The sequence below is a fragment of the Durio zibethinus genome, chromosome 23 (genome assembly GCF_047325235.1).
Source record: "Durio zibethinus cultivar Kanyao isolate XHJ-2024 chromosome 23, ASM4732523v1, whole genome shotgun sequence".
Classification (NCBI taxonomy): Eukaryota; Viridiplantae; Streptophyta; class Magnoliopsida; order Malvales; family Malvaceae; genus Durio; species Durio zibethinus.
Window position 1 is genome coordinate 4,090,776 of NC_143184.1, and position 18,553 is coordinate 4,109,328.

Consider the following 18,553-nt stretch of genomic DNA (forward strand, 5'->3'; position numbering starts at 1 on the left):
TAGTATGTAAAATCAAAACACAATATGCAAAATATTGATTATATTGCATAAGTTTATGCTTGTAATGAAATTGGCTTCACAATTATATTATATCTATTTGAAAAACTGATACTTACTAATACTATGATAAGAAATAGCTTGATAACATAAAAGAAAAAGACATGAATTGATTTATGATCAAAAGAATTATCACTTGTTATTAAGTAACGAATTAAATTGGATTGTAATGAAATAATCGATTATTTAATTGTCATGTCTTGGTTATATATAGAACAGGCAAATTGTCTCATGGTTTTATGAAAACAATCAAAAATAGGTAAAGGTATTTACATGAAAAATTATATATAAGTGAATAATATATGCAAAAAATAAGATTTGGTTACCAGATTAGTTTTATTTTTAAATCATGACACCAAAATTAAAATAATAAGTTAAGTCAAGTTATTTGTATGATTATATCTTTGTTGGTCGTTTATAAATCAAATGTTAATAAATTTTTTTAATTTATTATTGGTTTAAATTTTGACTCTTGTTCAATTTTCATGAAAACTAATTTAAATTAAATTGATATATGTGAATAATTATTATTAAGATATGGTGTTTCATGGATTAATTGGTGGATAATAAATTAAATAATGATTATTATCAGAAATATGGGTAATGTGATATGTATTTTGCTTGCTAGATGTATTACACTAGAAGTAATTTTATAAAATAAAATATTATTGTGAACAATCACAAAGTGAAAATCATAAAAAGTTATCAAAAAATTAATCAATGGTTAAAAAAAAGAGTATTGTTGCTTTTCGCATATGAGATATTGATTTAACGAAAAGGTATGCCATTAAAAATATATATAGTGAAACATTTATTGGTTACTAGCAATTTGAATGATGCTTATCAATGTCTAATTGGGCATGTTTATAAATTAGAAAAAAAAATGTAAATTCAATGTTTTAAAGGTACCAATAATGTATGTGTTTAATTCTATTTTGTGATGGCATGAAGAACATTGGTACAATTTATCATATATTACGAAATGAAACGAATAGGATGGACTATGGAGATAAAAGGTCATTATCCAATTAATACATTATTGGTTAAAGACAATAAAGGTATTTTTGCTTATTGTACCTAAAAAAATTACCTCTTATAAGCTGTTAAAATGAAAAGTGAATAAGTTTTTGATGTTTTCAATAATTTCATGACAATGGCAAGGATATGAGGGGTTATATACCATATTAATATATGAACTTAGATAATAATATTGGTTTGTGAAAGCCATCTTAGAGTTAGCCAATCAATAATTTAACTAATGCAAATTCATCACAAATTTTTTCATGAAATATGAGTAAAACTTATATTATAATTATTGTTTATACTATTTTATGAAAATGACTCTTCAGATTCATGTTTCATGACTTGCATTGATATAGTGATCTAGATATGAACATATTGGTCACAAAATGATTGTGAAAGTATTTGAAAATATATTGTAGACTCTTATTATATATAAGCATATTGGTCATATGAATAAAGTTTAAATTTATTATATATCCGAAAATGTTTTGACCAATTAAAGATGGTAAATAATAGAGATATATAGGCTACACAATGGGAGAGAAATAAAGTTCTCATAAAATTTTAAAATTAAGTTTAGAGGTTTCAATAATCATGAACTTGGAATTGGCCATTAGGCAAATATTATATGCATTGAAAACTCGTGATAATATTTGAGATAGTTGGTTTACACTAAAAGTCATCATTATAAATGAGATAATTTTAATAGCCAAATCTACATGATATGTAGGTATGTGGTGGATTATTATGGTTGGCTTAGAATAGCCATAAGCCAAAATTGATGTCACAATTTTATCATGTTATGGTAATTTTTGTTCTATATATGGTTTACTTCATGGATTGTATAAATAATTTATCATCTATAATTTTATATAGTGAAAATTTCAAAGTATATTTACTTTGGAAGCCATGAGTGATTCAAAGATATTGTGAATTTGAAACTTTTATAATGGCAAAAAGAATGCTATTTGATTCATTTGGGTGATGAAAATGATTTTGTTCATGATAATAAAATATTATTAATAGTGTCTATGACGAAATAAATTCAGATAAGCATTTATGAATTAACATAAAAAGTCTCAAAAGGAGACCATAGAAACATGATTATATTTAAAATCTGTTTATTGATGTAAACTTTTATATTGAGTTAAAATATAAAAGTTTTGAAACTTTTATTAAAATATTAAGATATCAGCTAAATTATCTTTCACTAAAGGTAGATTTGGAGGCTTTCTACTTAGAAAAAACTAACAAATAATGAAAAGATAAATGAAATAATAACTTGATTAAGTATATATGATATCTTGATAATTGAATGAGATATTCTTTAATAAAAGAATATATACTTGCACATGGTGGCGGTGATAAGAATTAAAAGAAACAAAAATTACCACATAATGCTGTAAGACTTTAGTATAATTTTATGAGCAAATTATACAAGCTAATAAGTTTAAACACTAATTAAAGTAAAATCATAAAAAAGGTCCTTAAAAATCTTAAAAGGACTAAAATTGTTTGGTTTATTTATTGAGTTTTTTAATTACACTAGAAGTATAATTGTATTAAAAAAAATAAAAGTATGAAAATAGAATAGTTGAAATTAATAAATATGGAGTTGTGGCCATAACCAAAATCAACTATTTCTTAAAATGATAAGAATGAGGCAACAATGTTTGAAGCATATAAATGATATGCAAAATAAAAATTTTGGACATATTAGCCTAAAGTGATTATATCATAGATTCAATATCAAGTTGGGGTAAATACCATAAAAAAAATTGAATTTCAAAATATTTGGTTAGTAGTACTATAAATAGAATGGATTTAAACACTTACCGTTAGACACTGATAATGAAAACCCAACTTTGAATTAATAACCTCTAATTACAAAGTTTAATGGGTGAAAACAAGTTATTATTAAGTGTCTGTTAAACACTAGTAAAATTTATTCAAATTTTAGAAACTAGTGTGATCTGTTATATGAGGAGAATGAGTTTTTATATTCTTAATGAAGTTTTAAATGTCTAAAGCAATTGAGACATAATGAAAATTCTACCTATATAAATATAGAAGTGATACCGCTTCAACAAGAAAAATTGGGGTCTTTTTTGTAAGTGTTTATAAATAGGATAAGCACTTAGCTATAATAATGCTAAAAGTAGTTATAAGCCTCTGACTAAAAAATAAATAAGTATTATGTATGTTATATCTTTAATTTTAACATTAGGAGTTGAGGTTTATCTGTGGACACCATCAACTTCATTAAAATTCTAAGATATTATGCTAATTAAAATTTTAAATCGATAGATACCTTTTTATATTCATAATATTTATTTACGTGAAAGATAAAAATTAAGCATCAACATTCCAAACTAGTAAATGATTGTTGATAATTTAAAATGTGTTGCATCTCACATTGAATAGAAAGATTTAATTATTGATGAATAAAATTAATTTTTGTATTAATTTTATTTATATTTTAAATAAGTATGTTTGAACAAAAATAATTATCATATGACAAATGGTTATAATTATTTGAATATAAATAAATTATTATTTATAAAGGTCATGATTATATAAAAGGTCATAACCATCTGAATAAAAGTTTATGTCTGTTCATTTATTATAAATAAATCTTTCAGTATAATTATTTTTACTACTTTTGATTGAAGAATTTGAATATTTATTGTATCCTAAAAACATAATTGCATTTAAGAAAATATTTTTCAGGCTTCAAAATCAAAATTTTTTTCTAATAATAAATCTATCATTAGAGACCAAAACATGAATTGTACATAATCACGTTCCAAATAAATTATCGAGTATAAAATATGAACCGTCATTCTTATACCATTTAAAAGAATCTAATTTCCTGCTGGGAAACTTTGGGCCTAAACTACTTTATTGTATCCTAAAAACATAATTGCATTTAAGAAAGTATTTTTCATACCTCAAAATCAAAGTTCTTTTATATTATTTCTCTTCTCTTATTTATTTTTTCTAAACAATAAATCTATAATTGGAGATCAGAACGTGAATTGTACATAATCACGTTCCAAACAAATTACCGGGTATAAAATATGAACCATCATTCTTATGCCACTTAAAAGAATCTAATTTTCTGCTGGGAAACTTGTGGCCTAAACTACTCTATAAGCTAGTAGATAATTTTATGCCACTGTTCTTGTTAGCGTTTAGAAAAAAAAAAGGGGGAACCTTTGATCTTCTGCACCCACTGAAGTTATATTTATTTTCTTTGTTTTAATCAAACACCTATTCAAGGTATTATACTTCATTTAATTTCATCACTCAAGTTTATTTTTATGCTTCTCTCGATTTATGTCTATTTCGAATGCTTGGTCAACTGCATCTGCTAAATTTTTTTGACCAAAACACTATTTGTTGAATAAATGAAATTGCTTTTGCATAAAAGTAAGCATGCATCAGCTTAATCAAATTAGTTTATTATGCCCATTGTTCAGCTAATTTGTGAATCATGTAACTGAGTTGAGTTCAAGGCTTTAGGCATTCAAATCATCAATTAGAGTGGAAATGAGCATATTAAAAATGTTTGATGGTGGTAGACATGGTAGCTTCTGTTTATTTCTTTGATAGAATAGAAATGATTATTATTATTATTGCGTTTAACAATTAAGAGACTATCCTGACAAAAGAAATGGTCACCCCTAGCTCAGTTTAATGAGAGTTGGATGCATTGACTCGGCTCAACAGTAGTCGCATCTGACCTTTTCACTTTAAAATTTTCGATTCCCTCATCCCCATCCTAACAAAATATATCATCTCAATCAAGTCCAAAACTAAAGATCTTCTATGGCATTGCAAAGCCTAATCCTCCTTATTCTAATCTACCTACCAACTTCATTCACCTCAACTGATGAAAAACTATATGCGTATCAAGTTCTTCAAAAGTACAACTTCCCAGCAGGCGTCCTTTTCGAGGGTGTCGTTGGGTATGAATTGGACAGAGACACTGGTGAGTTTTCTGCTTATTTAAATGGAACTTGCAACTTCACTATGGACTTGTATGAACTCAGCTACAAGTCCAACATACAATGAGTGATTTCCCTAAGCAAGATCATAAATTTGGAAGGTATGAGCATTAAGGTTCTCTTCTTTTGGCTTAATATCTTTGAAGTGATCCATGATAAGGACGAGATGGAATTTTTCATTGAGATTGCGTTGGCCAACTTCCCTACAAACAACTTTTTTGAGTCTCCATGGTGTGGGTGCGAATTCAACTGTAATCACTTAATGCTTTAGTTATTCAATTTAGGTGAGTACCGATCACTAGATGATTAGGGTATGTTTTAGGGTTTCCAGCCTCTTAGGAAATCTTTATGGTATTGACATTATTAGTATTGTTAATTTGGTCACCTAATATGTTAAAGTTGGGATTTGATAAGGTTTTGATCCATTTGCATATTAATGTCCATTGACTCAAGGTGTTATGAATAGGTTTTAGCTAATGTAATATCTTATTTTTTTTGTTTCTTACTTTTTAATTCCATACATCACCTATATATATACATAACAACTTCCCACAACCAGCATCAGCTTAAACCAGAATGTCAAATTAAGCACCATCAAAGCAAAAAAGAAATTTATCTCCACCTAAAACGTATTTCTTCAATTGCATTTCTCTCTTTGATTATTCTCTCTCTGATCTCCTCATTCTCTCTTGCCTTTGGATGACTATTCACTAACCATTTATGAAGTTCCTGAATAATATGACTTCCCCATAGGTCTTTTTCCTAATGTCATAACATATAGATCCGTAAATCTATAGCTAGACTTAATAAAAAAAGTCACCACCAATTTTTTTTATCACGGTGTGATTGGTCACCTAAGGAATCTATCCTTTTAAGAAACTTTTAAGCTTGACTAAGAGTCTAGTTCAAGTCTACAAACTAGAACAGGGTTTGAAAGTTGGTTACATATGGGAAAGATTATAGCACATCCACATGCCCATCCAAAGAATGGTACCATTTTATTTTAAATTTATCCTAAGATTTTGATTCTAATGGTTTTAAGTTTTTATGTTGAATATTGAAAATAATTTTTAAGATTCATCCATCAATCTAGCAGAATTCTTAAAAATATTTCATCACCTCAAGAATATTCAAAAATCTCATTTCATATCTTGAAGAGGCTCTGTCGTCAAAATTTTTTTTTTTATTTTGATTTGGTTTTTATTTGAAAATATATCTAATTATTCCACCATTTAGGCAAAATTAGAAATATTTTCTCTTTTGAATTTTTAAATTTTCTACCATTTAGGCTTATTTAGAAATTCTCTTTATTTTTTATTTTTTTTATTTCTAAATTTTTCACCATTTGGGTCAATTTAGAAATTCTCTTTTTTTTTTTAAATTTTCGAAAGGAAAATAATATAATATATTTTTTTGAAGTTTCATTTAAATTCTTCCACCATTTGGGATAAATTTTAAAAAAATTCTTACCTAGAGATTTCTTAGAAATTTACCATTTGAAATTTTTAAGAATCTCATCACTGGATAATTATCATATATTTTCAACCAACTTTGGAAAAGAATACAATTATTTTTATTAAAATTTCATCTAAATTATTCCACCATTTGGGATAAATTTAAAGAAATTTCTCACCTAGATACTTTTTAAGAATTTATCATTTGAAATTTTTAAGAATCTCATCATTAGGTAATTAGTATTTTTTCAAAATTTTATTAAATTTTTATTTTTTTGATTTTTTTATTGAGAATAAACATGAATTATTGTTGTTAAAACTTTATCTAAATTATTACACAATTTTGTGACAAATCTAGAAAAAAATTTCTCACCTAAAAATTTTATAAAAATTTACCATTTAAATTTCTAAAAATTTCATCATTGGATAATTAATATTTATTCTCAAAAAAATATTTTATTTTTTCTTTTTTTCCTAAAAAATCCTAAAAATAATCAAACACATAAATAAATAACTAAATAAAATAAATAAAAAATACCAAAAAAAAGAATCAGCTCGGTTGAACGGCTTCGACACGGCTCAGCTTCAGGTAGAAGGTGGCTCAGAATCTTAAGCTTGGCGACTCGATTTGGTTAAAGCCAAAGGCAGGGACGCTAGTTGAAGATCGGTCGAGGGCTCAGGTCGGGTCGCTCAGCAATAAAATGCGCAGATCCTAGGACTTTTTAAGGCCAAAATGACGTTATTTTGGGACCAATATTAAAGGCAAAACTCGATCTTTTTTTTTAGATTTCTCTTTCCCTTTTTTTTTTTCTTTTATCTCCCTCTCTTCTAACCCGGATAAACTCTAATTGAATCTTTCATCGAATTTTGGAAATCTCGTTAAAATATGGGTTAGTTCGTCGAAAGTTCATCAAAAAATTTAACTGGTGTTGAAATCTTCAACCGGATTCTAAAAAACTTGTCGAAAAATTTAACCAATGCGAAAAACTCATCAAAAAATCAATCGACGCAAGAAAATTCATCGAAAACTAAAAATTTTCTAGAAATTTTCTAGAAAAAAAAAATTTTACCCCAAAAAAATTCTTACAAATTTTTGAATATTTTTGCATATGCTTTTCCTGATTTCTCTTAGATTTTTTATCTTTTTTTTGCTTATGTGTGTGTTCTGTGTTTGTCGTGGAAAACATTTATTTATAGGGTTCTTATCGAAAGAACCTTATACCCAAAAAGAGTTCAATTCCCTTGTAATTTCAACTTCAGTCTTTAAATCCAATTTAAACTTCTCACACACACAGTTTCACACAAATTCAACTTGCTAGATTTTTTTTTCATTTTTATTATTTATTATTTATTATTTTTTTAATTAACAGAAATCAGAATGAGTAAAACCTTGGACAGATTGGGGTGTCTACACCTAATGGGATATTAATTTAGCTACAAGCTAGACAATTCCACTGGTGAGAGTTCTTAGTCTATTTGAATGGTAGTTGCATCTTTTTCCATTAACTCCTATGAACTCAAATACAAGTCCACAGTAACTAAGTTTATATCCGAAAAGAAGCTAACTAGCTTGAGTGGGATCAACGTCAAGGTCATCTTGTCGTGGCTCAATATCAAGTCTGTGATCCATGATGATGAGCTTGAATTCTCAGTTGGGTTAGCTTCTGCTGATTTCTCTGTTGATTTCATTGATTACCCAATTTGTGGATTTGGCTTTGATTGTGGTACTGTTAAAGGCAAAAAGATTAAATCCAATCATCTGATATCCTTTGCTTAGCTAAGTAAATTTTATCAGCAAGAGAGTTAAAGGTTTTTGCCCTTTCGGATTAATAGAAAAATTCATTTTTCCATCATGTTTAATGAGAGGTAATCATCAAAGTCCAACTGAATCTAGGTTGTCAATACTCATAGCTACTACCAATAATTTTGTTTGTGTGTCGGTCTGTTACATTGCATGGATGACTCATTATGAGGCCTAGGTTGATATTAGTTAATGCACTATTCAAATTAAGAGAAATGAGCTGTTTCTTTTTTTCTTTATCAGGTTTCCAATTTTCCTTTTTTGTTTTTGTTCTGTTTTTTTCCTATGTCTTAGCTCGTTGTGGTCTTTGCTATTTATAATTAACCAATGAGAAAATTGATTAAAACTTGCTCCATCTCTTATAATTTACACCCACATCCAACTTACTAAGAATTAAAAAATATATTAAAAAATAGCTTATAAAAAAAAAAACCAATTAAACCTTCAAATTTAAAAATAAAATAAAATAACTATTAAATCTTTTATTACATTAGAACAAGATTATGAATTTTTGTTTTGTTATCATTATATTTATTTAATCAAAAAATGAATGAAAATTTTTAATTTATAAATTATTAACGTAGTATTATTTGAAATATTTATTATTTAATTCATTCAAGTAAATTTAAATAAATATTTTTATCAATTATATTTGAAAGGTTTTAACCGAATATGAAATATTTTGTAATGTCAAAGTTTTTATTAAAATAAAAATTTTAAAATTTAATTCTATACATTAGAAGATTTAAGATTTATTTTTAGTTTCTAATAAATTTTAAAATTTATTTAAAAATCATGTCTAAAGAAAATCACTACTACAAATATATATATATATATATATATATATTAGTTTTTAACACGTGCACAATGCATGTGTAATTTTTATTTTTAAAAACTCATATCATTTTTGATATTATGATAACAATAATAAATAATATTAATTTAATTTTGATTTTGATATAATATAAGTAAAATTTGATAACTTTTGATAAAATTTTAGTAACTTTTGATACAATTTTCATAATCATTGATAAAATTTTAGTAATCTCTTATGTAATTTTAATAATTAATCTTTTAGTAACTTATGATATACTTTTAGTAATTATTGATAAAATTTGAGTTATCATATATTTAATAATAGATTCTCGTAAGAAAGTTCAGATTCAATTCTAGTATAAGATAATTTTTTAAATAATAATAATATTATTTCATTCAAATTTATAATTTTTTCACTAAATTTTTTATTGAATAAGTTCGTGCTAGGTTTATCCAAGTCTCCCAAGATAAAATTTCAAGTTTCGTTTTTGCTAATAATCAATATTCAATTCCTAAAAACTTTAAGTTCAAAAAGTTTATCAATAATTAACAAATAAGTTATCATTAATTTATTATTATATTATCAGCGATTTACTACTAAGCTATCAGTAATATATTATTAAATTATCAATGATTTATTACTAAATTAGCATTGATTTATTATTAACTTATGAATGATTTATTACTAAGTTATGAATGATTTACTAATAAATTGTTAATAATTTACTATTAAGTTACTGATGATTTATAATAAAGTTATAACTGATTTACTATTAATTTATTAATAATTTACTACAAATATATCAATAATTAACTAATTTATGATTAAATTATCACTAATTTACTATTAAATTATCAATAATTTACATATAAATTACCAATGATTTACTATTATATTATTATGCATTTATTATTTTGTTATCATTAATTTACTATTTAGTTTTTTATTATTTGCTACAAAATAATCACATATTTATTACAAAATTAATCATAATTCATTATCAACTTATCACTAATTTATATTAAATTATTCATAATTTACTATTAAGTTATTTAACTATTAAGTTATCGATGATTAACTACTACTAAGTTATATTTATTTACTTTTAAATTTCAGTAATAAACTACTAAATTATCATTGATTTACTATTAAATTATTTATAATTTACTATTAAATTTATCAATTAATAACTATTAAATTAAAATTTACTTACTATTAAGTTATCACTAATTTATTATTAAGTTATAATTGATTTTTATTAAGTTATTAATAATTAACAACTAAATTATCACTTGTTTTTATTAACCTATCATTGATTTACTAATATGATTTTATACTTTTAAAAACCATGAAATATGAAATTTAAACAACCCACTAATAATGTATAAGATAATTTTTTTTTTATATAATAACATTATTGTTTTATTTAAATTTAAAATTTATTTCACTAATTATTTTTATTGAATAAATTCACGGTAAGTTTATCCTAACAACAAAAATGAAAGTTTTGACTTCGTTTTTATTAGTAACCAGGTTTCAATCATAGGCAATTTTAAGTGTAAAAAAGTTATTAATGATTGACAAATAATTTATCAGTTATTTACCACTAAATTATCAATGATATTTAATTCTAATTTATGAATGATTTACCATTAAGTTATAAAATATTTATCATTAAGTTGCAAAATGATTTATATTAAATTGTTGGTGATTTACCACTAAATTATAGATGATTTATTATAAAGTTATAATTAATTTACAACTAATTAATTTATTGATAATTCACTAAAAAGTTACCAATGATTAACTAATATATTACTAAATTATCATTGATTTATAATTAAGTTACTAATAACTTACTATTATGTTATTAGTTATTTACTGCTAAGTTAATAATTTACTATTAAATTATCAGTTATTTATTATTACTTTTTTATATATTTACTATTAGGGTATCATTGACTTACTACTTAATTTTTTATTATTTACTACAAAATTATTATCGATTTATCACTAAATTATCTATGATTTATGATCAAGTTATTATTGATTTATATGAAATTATGCATGATTTATTATTAAGTTATTATTGATTAACTATTATACTATAAATTATTTACTACTAAGTTATACCGATTTACTTTTAAGTTTTTAATGATTAATTACTAAATTATAAATCATTTACTATTAATTTATCATTAATTTACTATCAATTAATTATATTAAACTAAAATTGATTTACTATTAAATTATTACTGATTTACTATTAAATTATCATTGATTTATTACTAAGTTATCATTAATTAACTACTAAATTATTACTTATTTTTTGTTAAGTTATCATTGATTTAGTATTATGTTATTATACATTTACAACTATATTATGATTGATTTACCATTAAGGTATCATCATATATTATTATATTATTACCGATTTACTAAAAAGTTATTAATTATTTATTACTAGATTATTGTTAATTTATTATTAAGTTATAATTAATTTACTACTAAATTATCGATGATTATTACTATATTATACTGATTACATTTAAGTTTACACTAATTAATTACTAAGTTATTAATCATCTACTACTATATTATTATTGATTTATGTATATCTAAAAAGAAAATAATCACAACGTATGTTAGATGATGTAATTTGTAAGATAGAGAAATAAATAAGAAAAAGTTCAAGTTTATACGATTTGAAAAGTATGAGTAAATGTTCTTAATTTACTCCATAGCTTAACATATAATAATAAGTTAAAATCATAACTTTTTATACTAATATAAGTATTAAAATTAAATTAAATAAAAAATATATAATATATATTAAGTCAATATCTTCAAAATTTTTAGTTCATAGTAAAATAGCAGATATTGAGATAAGCATAATTGATGATTTGATTGAATTATTAGTGTATATATTTTCATCCTTGTTAGGGAAGTAAAATTATATATAAAAGATTGAAAGTTTTAAAGAGTTATATCATCAATGAAAGTAATAAATTTTACTTTATGTTTCTATTTTTAAGCATACAATTTTAAGTAAAAAATTCGTATATATATATGATCAAAGTAATATGAACTTATTTACTAAATAAAATTTATAAAAATTAAACAGACAATAATTTTTAAAAATATTATATTTATAATAATTACTTTCGTATTCTTCATAAATTTTTTTTACTAAACGAAAACATGGTATATTTTTTATTGTTACTTCATTCTAATTACCACCATTCAAATATATATATATATATATATTTGATATTTTGATGCCAATCGACTTATCCATTTAAAAAGAGTAAAAAATATTTCGCATTCTTTATAAAAAAATTATTCTACTAAACAAAAAAGATAATATATTTTTAATTGTTACTTCATTCTTATTACCATCATTTAAAATGGCTTTTTTGATATTTTGATGTCAATTAACTTTTTCATTTGGAAAAAGTAAAAAATATTATAAATGGTCATAACAACCAAAATAATGTTTAATTATATGCTATCTTCATAAAGGAATTTGAACTAATGATCTCTTTTAAATGAGATGTTTACATTGTCTTCTTTAACCTACATAACAGTAACTTGATTAACAAATAAACAATTATAAATTCATTGATTTATATTAGCATTTTTACAATACGAATTTCAAAATCTTTAAAAAATATATCCTTTAATCTCTGTAAAACTTGGGCATAAGGATTTTTTTCTAAAATAATCATCTATAACTCTCATTTTTGTACTTAAATTTTATTATGTTATGTACTCATTTTATTTTGAAATTTGTTACAGGTGTCATAAAAGTATAGTTAAAATAGCATGAATTAATAAACTCAAACTTGAAACAATTCAAAATTCAAATTAAATATAAATAAAATTTTTATTTATTTTAAAATTTAATTTTATTAAAAATAATATAATACACATTATTAGAAAAATGAACTAACTTATTTCGATTTTAATTAATTTTAAAATGTTAACAACTTAGTAATTATTTAAAATATGAAATGATTGAATATAATAAAAATACGAATTGAAATAATAACCCAATTAATTGGTGATTTATCTTTCATAACAATTTGAAATTTTTTTATTAAAGCTTTTTTTCCCTTCCTCTTCAATGTTTTTATTTTTATTATTTTTGTGGTTGAATTAATTAATTAATTTTAAGAGAATTTCTAAAGTGAAATTGAAATTATAAGTATTTCAATATACTTATTTTTTATTTAAATTTAGAACGATTTAAATCCATTTTTTCAAATAAAAAGAAATATGTACCAATTATTAAGTCAAATGGGTACGAATGTATAAGTAAATAATTGAATACACTATGAATACAATGAGATAATAAAACTTGACTTAATCTAATTGGTCGCAAATTTTAAGTCCAAAATCTAATTCAAAGTTATAAAAAGTCAAATGTTAAAATAATTGAAATAATAAATACATAATTAAATAAAAATTTATCAAATAAATTTTGATAATGAATGCCTTTAAATTACTTTTAAATTTAGTTAAATTATAATTTATAATAATTTTTTATTTTAGATATAAAATGATAATTAATTTGATAAATTTCAATTCTTTTAAACAAATATTATCTAATATGATAACCTCAAAAAATTGTATATAATAGTTAATATTCTTCAATTAATATAAAAGAGATAATTAGTATATAATGTTTCATCAAATAAAAAAGTTTCATATTAATCATAAAAAAAATTGAAATCAATGCATTTGTATATATTTTTTTTATTGAAATACCATATAACACTAACATTTTTTGTCATATAGAGATGATAGAATTATGCATAATCAATCAATCTTTTGTTTCATTTTTCTGCTTAAAATAATCTTTTATTAGTGTTTTTATTAATTGAATATAATTGTACATTCTATAAAATAAAAGCTTAATTTTTCTTTTATTTTAAAAATTTTATTATACATAAATTTTTATTATATAAAATATTAAAAAAACATAATTTTAAAAAATAAAATAAAATAAAATCTTACCTTGAAAGAATTCATAAAAAATAATTAATTTTGTTATAACGTATAGATCTGTATACTTACCGCTAGACATGAATGAAAGAAGTCGTCACTAATATTTTTTTGGTAGGTATGATTGACCACCTAAAATATATTTTGATATGCGAAAATAGATGTTAGGTTTGAGAGTCGGTTACGAATGAAAAAAATTGTAGTATCCCCACAACGTTCATCCAAAAGATGGTACCAGTTTGATTTCAAATTATCCAAGTCTTGATTATTTTTATGATTTACCAAATATTTAATATTGAAAACTAATCTTAAAATTATTTCAATAATTTGGTAGCAATTCAAGATAATTTTTTCACCTCATGAGTATTTATGAAGACTAATATCCCACTCAAAAGAGGCTCCATCGTTGAATTTATTAATTTTTATTCCAAAAAAATCAGTAAAGCCTCCCAATAGTTTGGTAGGGCTTACTCCAAAGTAATCATCCAATATTTTTAAGGATAAAAATTATTTTTGTTTATTTGAAAAGATTTTTATTATTATTGAAAGTTTTTTTTTTTTGTTATTTTGAAACCTCTATTTGAAAAGATTTTTTTTTTTGTTTTTTTGTCTTATTTTATTTTTTAAATGAGGTAGAATAAATTATAAAATAAAAGAAATTAAAAATAAAATAAGTTAAAAATATAAAATAAATAAAATTACAAAATCATGATAAGATAGAAAAGGAAAACCTATGATTTGGATCGGGTCGGCATATTGGTTAGAACGCGGGTTAATGGGTCGCACGCAAATCTTGGACTATAAAAAATGGCATCATGTTGGAGAAGTATAAAAGCGACACCACTCAACTTTTCTTTAGAATTATTTAAGTATGCCTCTTTTTCTGAAATGATTATTCTTCTGTCTTATTTCTAACTGATTTCAAAAATTGATGAATAAATCTCAAATGTTGATAGAAAATTTTTGAAAACCTAACAAATTGTCTAGAAAGCTAAACCCAGGAATCCTACAATGTAGAATCTTACAGAAATTCAAACCCCAAAACACCAAATCTTAATTTTAGAAAATCTAAACAAACCAAACCCAAAACTCAAAACCTCTTAATTGTTGAACAAAATTTTCTCTTTTTCTCTCAAAAGTTTTTGCATAATTTTTTTCTCTACCCTTTTTTTCTCTATCTCAAGAGTTTTTTTTGCATATTCTTTTTTCCCTTCTTTCCCTTGCTTTGATCATATGTTTATATAGAAGTTCATGCTTAATCAATTCTCCTTAAATTCATGATTTTGTTTGATTTCAATTTTAATGAAAATTGATTTTGAAATCAAATCCCAAAAATCTCTCCCTATCATTTTAATATGAATTGATTATGGAATTAAATCCTGACAATCTCTCCACATCAAATGCCAACTGATTTTAAAATTAAATCTCAAAAATCTCTCAATTACGGTTAAACTCCGAAAAAATATTATCAAACAAAATGAGGTGTCTACAAATTTTATTTCACTTAATAATTTTTTACTTAAAATAATTCACATTAGATAACATGACCACTGAATTATTTGTTGTGAAAAGTCATTTTACTTATAAAAAGAGTTTAATAATAAAAAAAGTCATTTAAATTAAATTTTTTAAAAAATTACTAATGATATTTTGATTAATCATTTTTAATATTTTTTAAATTAAAAATTTTTTAAGAGTATTTTAATCAATCACTTTTAATATTTTTTATTCTAATTATAGAAAGAAATAGTCTACTAATAAAAAATTTTATATAAAAACATTTAGTAATAATATTTTAGGTAATCACTTTTAATAATTTTAAAATTAAAATTTTAAAAAATTTAATTTTACATAAACTCTATTTTTAGTTTAGTTAATTTAAATTAGATTTAAATAAATTAATAAAAATTATACATATTTAAAGATAAATTTAGTAATTTAAAATTTTAAAAAAATATTTAAGTAATTCACTATTAATAATTTTAGAGTTCATATATATATATATATATATATATATAAACATTTAGTAACAATATTTTAGGTAATCACTTTTAATAATTTTAAAATTAAAATTTTAAAAAATTTAATTTTACATAAAATCTATTTTTAATTTTAGTTAATTTAAATTAGATTTAAATAAATTAATAAAAATTAGACATATTTAAAGATAAATTTATTAATTTAAAATTTTATAAAAATATTTAAATCATTCACTATTAATAATTTTAGAGTTTATATATATATATATATATATATATATACGTATATATTAGAAATAGTTTTCATACCGTGATTAAGAAATTGGAAAATTATACATAAGGCAGAAAGAAAATCCAAAGGAACAGGCTTTGAACACGACAAAACGATAATTCCCGTTCCCTACTTTAAGTAACCATCCACTTTTCAAAGAGCCTTTGAAATCCATGTCCCCAATTGTCTACTTTCTGAGTTGACAAATTTGCCATAGCGTGCTGTCTCCGTCAACAACCACGCTCCTTTATGCCCTTACCAAAACACCAACACTCCCACATTTGTTAAGTTCCATTTTCTTCTTAAACGCCGTCATCTTCTCCATCCGTCGGACATATCAGACCCGAGTTTGCCTGCCCCTCTTCGTCCTCTGTCCCTTCGCTGGCAAAACAAACAACAGAAACCAAAGCAAAGTTTCCTCGGAAAACAGCTTAGAACAATTTTCGAGAGAAACCAAAAACAAAAGAGAAAGAAATGGCTCTCGATCTCACCACCATTTCCGTCGCCCTCCTCTTTCTTCTCGTCCTATCGCCACTCGCCACGTCATTCCCCCTCAACATCACCGACGACAAACCTTCAGCCTACGAAGTCCTCCAAGGCTACAACTTCCCCGTCGGTCTTCTCCCCAAAGGAGTCGTAAAATACGATTTAGACGAATCCACGGGACGATTCCATGCCTACTTAAACGGTTCGTGTAGCGTCTCATTAGAAGGATCTTATCAGCTCAAATACAAATCCACAATCAGCGGAATTGTCTCCAACAACAGGCTCAAAGACCTTAGTGGAATAAGCGTCAAGGTTCTGTTTTTATGGCTGAATATTGTGGAGGTTATTAGAGATGGGGATGAGCTGGAGTTCTCGGTGGGGATTGCCTCTGCAAGCTTTCCAATTGATAACTTTTATGAGTGTCCGCAGTGTGGATGTGGATTCGATTGTGTTAATGGGAAAGTGAGCAAGCTTAGAATTAAGTCTTCTTTTTCTTCAATTTAGAGGAATTTGTGGTGAAAAGAGATTTAGATTATGAAATGCTGTTGATGGGATTTGGATGATATGTTGTTTACATATTTTTGTTGAATTGGATCTCGGTTATTTATTAAAATTGGTGAAGCTTTACCGACAAAATGGGTTTAGACTTTCCCTTTGGTTGGTGTGTATATATTCTGCTGGCATGTGTGTTTTATTTCTGTTTATGTGGTTGATATTGGCTTCATTGCTTGGTTTAGGTTAGAGGACTGATCAACCAATGCAGTAGAAACATAAACATAATTTGCAATTTTTTTTTTTTTTTGGTTCATGCTATGAGGTGGATAGTTTAGAATGCTAAGACCGGGGTTGGGACATGTTAAATAGATTTTTATCCTCTTTTATTCTTATGTATGACTATGGATGTTACTTTGGGTGTTAATAGAAGGCTATGCTGTACAAGATCATCTCCTGTTTATGATGGTGGAACTGAGAATTTGTGTAACTACTAAGTGAATAGGAACGAGGGAAAGAGGGCAGAAAGGAGGACTAAAGCATACATTGGAATAGTAAGTGTTGTGGACGCTGAATGAAGTAGCAGGTTGTAATTGGAAATGAGGGGTGGAAGTAGGAAGGTACAGGATGTTGCGCAGAAGCTATGTATGAGATGTAAGAATTGCAATCATAAGTTTGAATCTGGAGTTGAGTCATTAGCCAAACTCTTTATAATATCTCTAGTGCTAGGTTGAGAATTGAGATGTTTGCAAACTCTTTGCAATATCTCAAGTGCTATTAGGTAGATTATTTAGAATGCTAGCACCAGGATTGGGACATGTTATATTTCTATTTAGGACTATGGATATTAGCATGGCTGTTAATAGATGGCCATGCTTTGCAAGATCATCTCCCGTTTATGATGGTGGAACTGCAAACTTGTATTACTATTAAGTACCTATTGAGTGAATAGGAATGAGGTAAAGAAGGCGGAAACGAGGACTAGAGAAGACATGGGAGTAGTGAGTGTTTTGGAAGGTGAAGGAAGTAGGAATTGGCCATGAGTGATAGTGGCAGGAAGGTACAGTACATTGTGGGCAGGAACTGAGTACTGCAATCAGACTTTTGAATCCCGAGTTGAGTCATTAGTCAAACTCTTTACAACCTCTCAAGTGTT

General features: G+C 24.6%; 2 protein-coding genes across 2 annotated transcripts; both read left to right on the forward strand.

The window, feature by feature from the left end:
- The first annotated feature begins 4,911 nt into the window (after positions 1-4,911).
- Positions 4,912-5,537, forward strand: LOC149512115 (uncharacterized). The gene is made up of 3 exons (XM_089752194.1): positions 4,912-5,074; positions 5,237-5,341; positions 5,458-5,537. Exons 1-3 carry the CDS (start codon positions 4,912-4,914, stop codon positions 5,535-5,537), a joined length of 348 nt encoding a protein of 115 aa, XP_089608320.1.
- Positions 5,538-16,598: 11,061 nt separating this feature from the next.
- LOC111313398 (uncharacterized protein At5g01610-like) lies at positions 16,599-17,602 on the forward strand. Its single transcript, XM_022914071.2, has one exon. The coding sequence runs from the start codon at positions 16,894-16,896 to the stop codon at positions 17,407-17,409; it is 516 nt and encodes a 171-aa protein (XP_022769806.1). The 5' UTR covers positions 16,599-16,893; the 3' UTR covers positions 17,410-17,602.
- Positions 17,603-18,553: the final 951 nt, after the last annotated feature.

Excerpts from the sequence above, each read along its gene's own strand:
- LOC149512115 (XM_089752194.1), top strand. The coding sequence starts at position 4,912 with ATGGCATTGCAAAGCCTAATCCTCCTTATTCTAATCTACCTACCAACT. Across the intron at positions 5,075-5,236 it reads TGAATTGGACAGAGACACTG|TGATCCATGATAAGGACGAG; the intron begins GTGAGTTTTCTG and ends ATATCTTTGAAG. Across the intron at positions 5,342-5,457 it reads GTGTGGGTGCGAATTCAACT|TATTGTTAATTTGGTCACCT; the intron begins GTAATCACTTAA and ends TGACATTATTAG.
- LOC111313398 (XM_022914071.2), top strand. The coding sequence starts at position 16,894 with ATGGCTCTCGATCTCACCACCATTTCCGTCGCCCTCCTCTTTCTTCTC.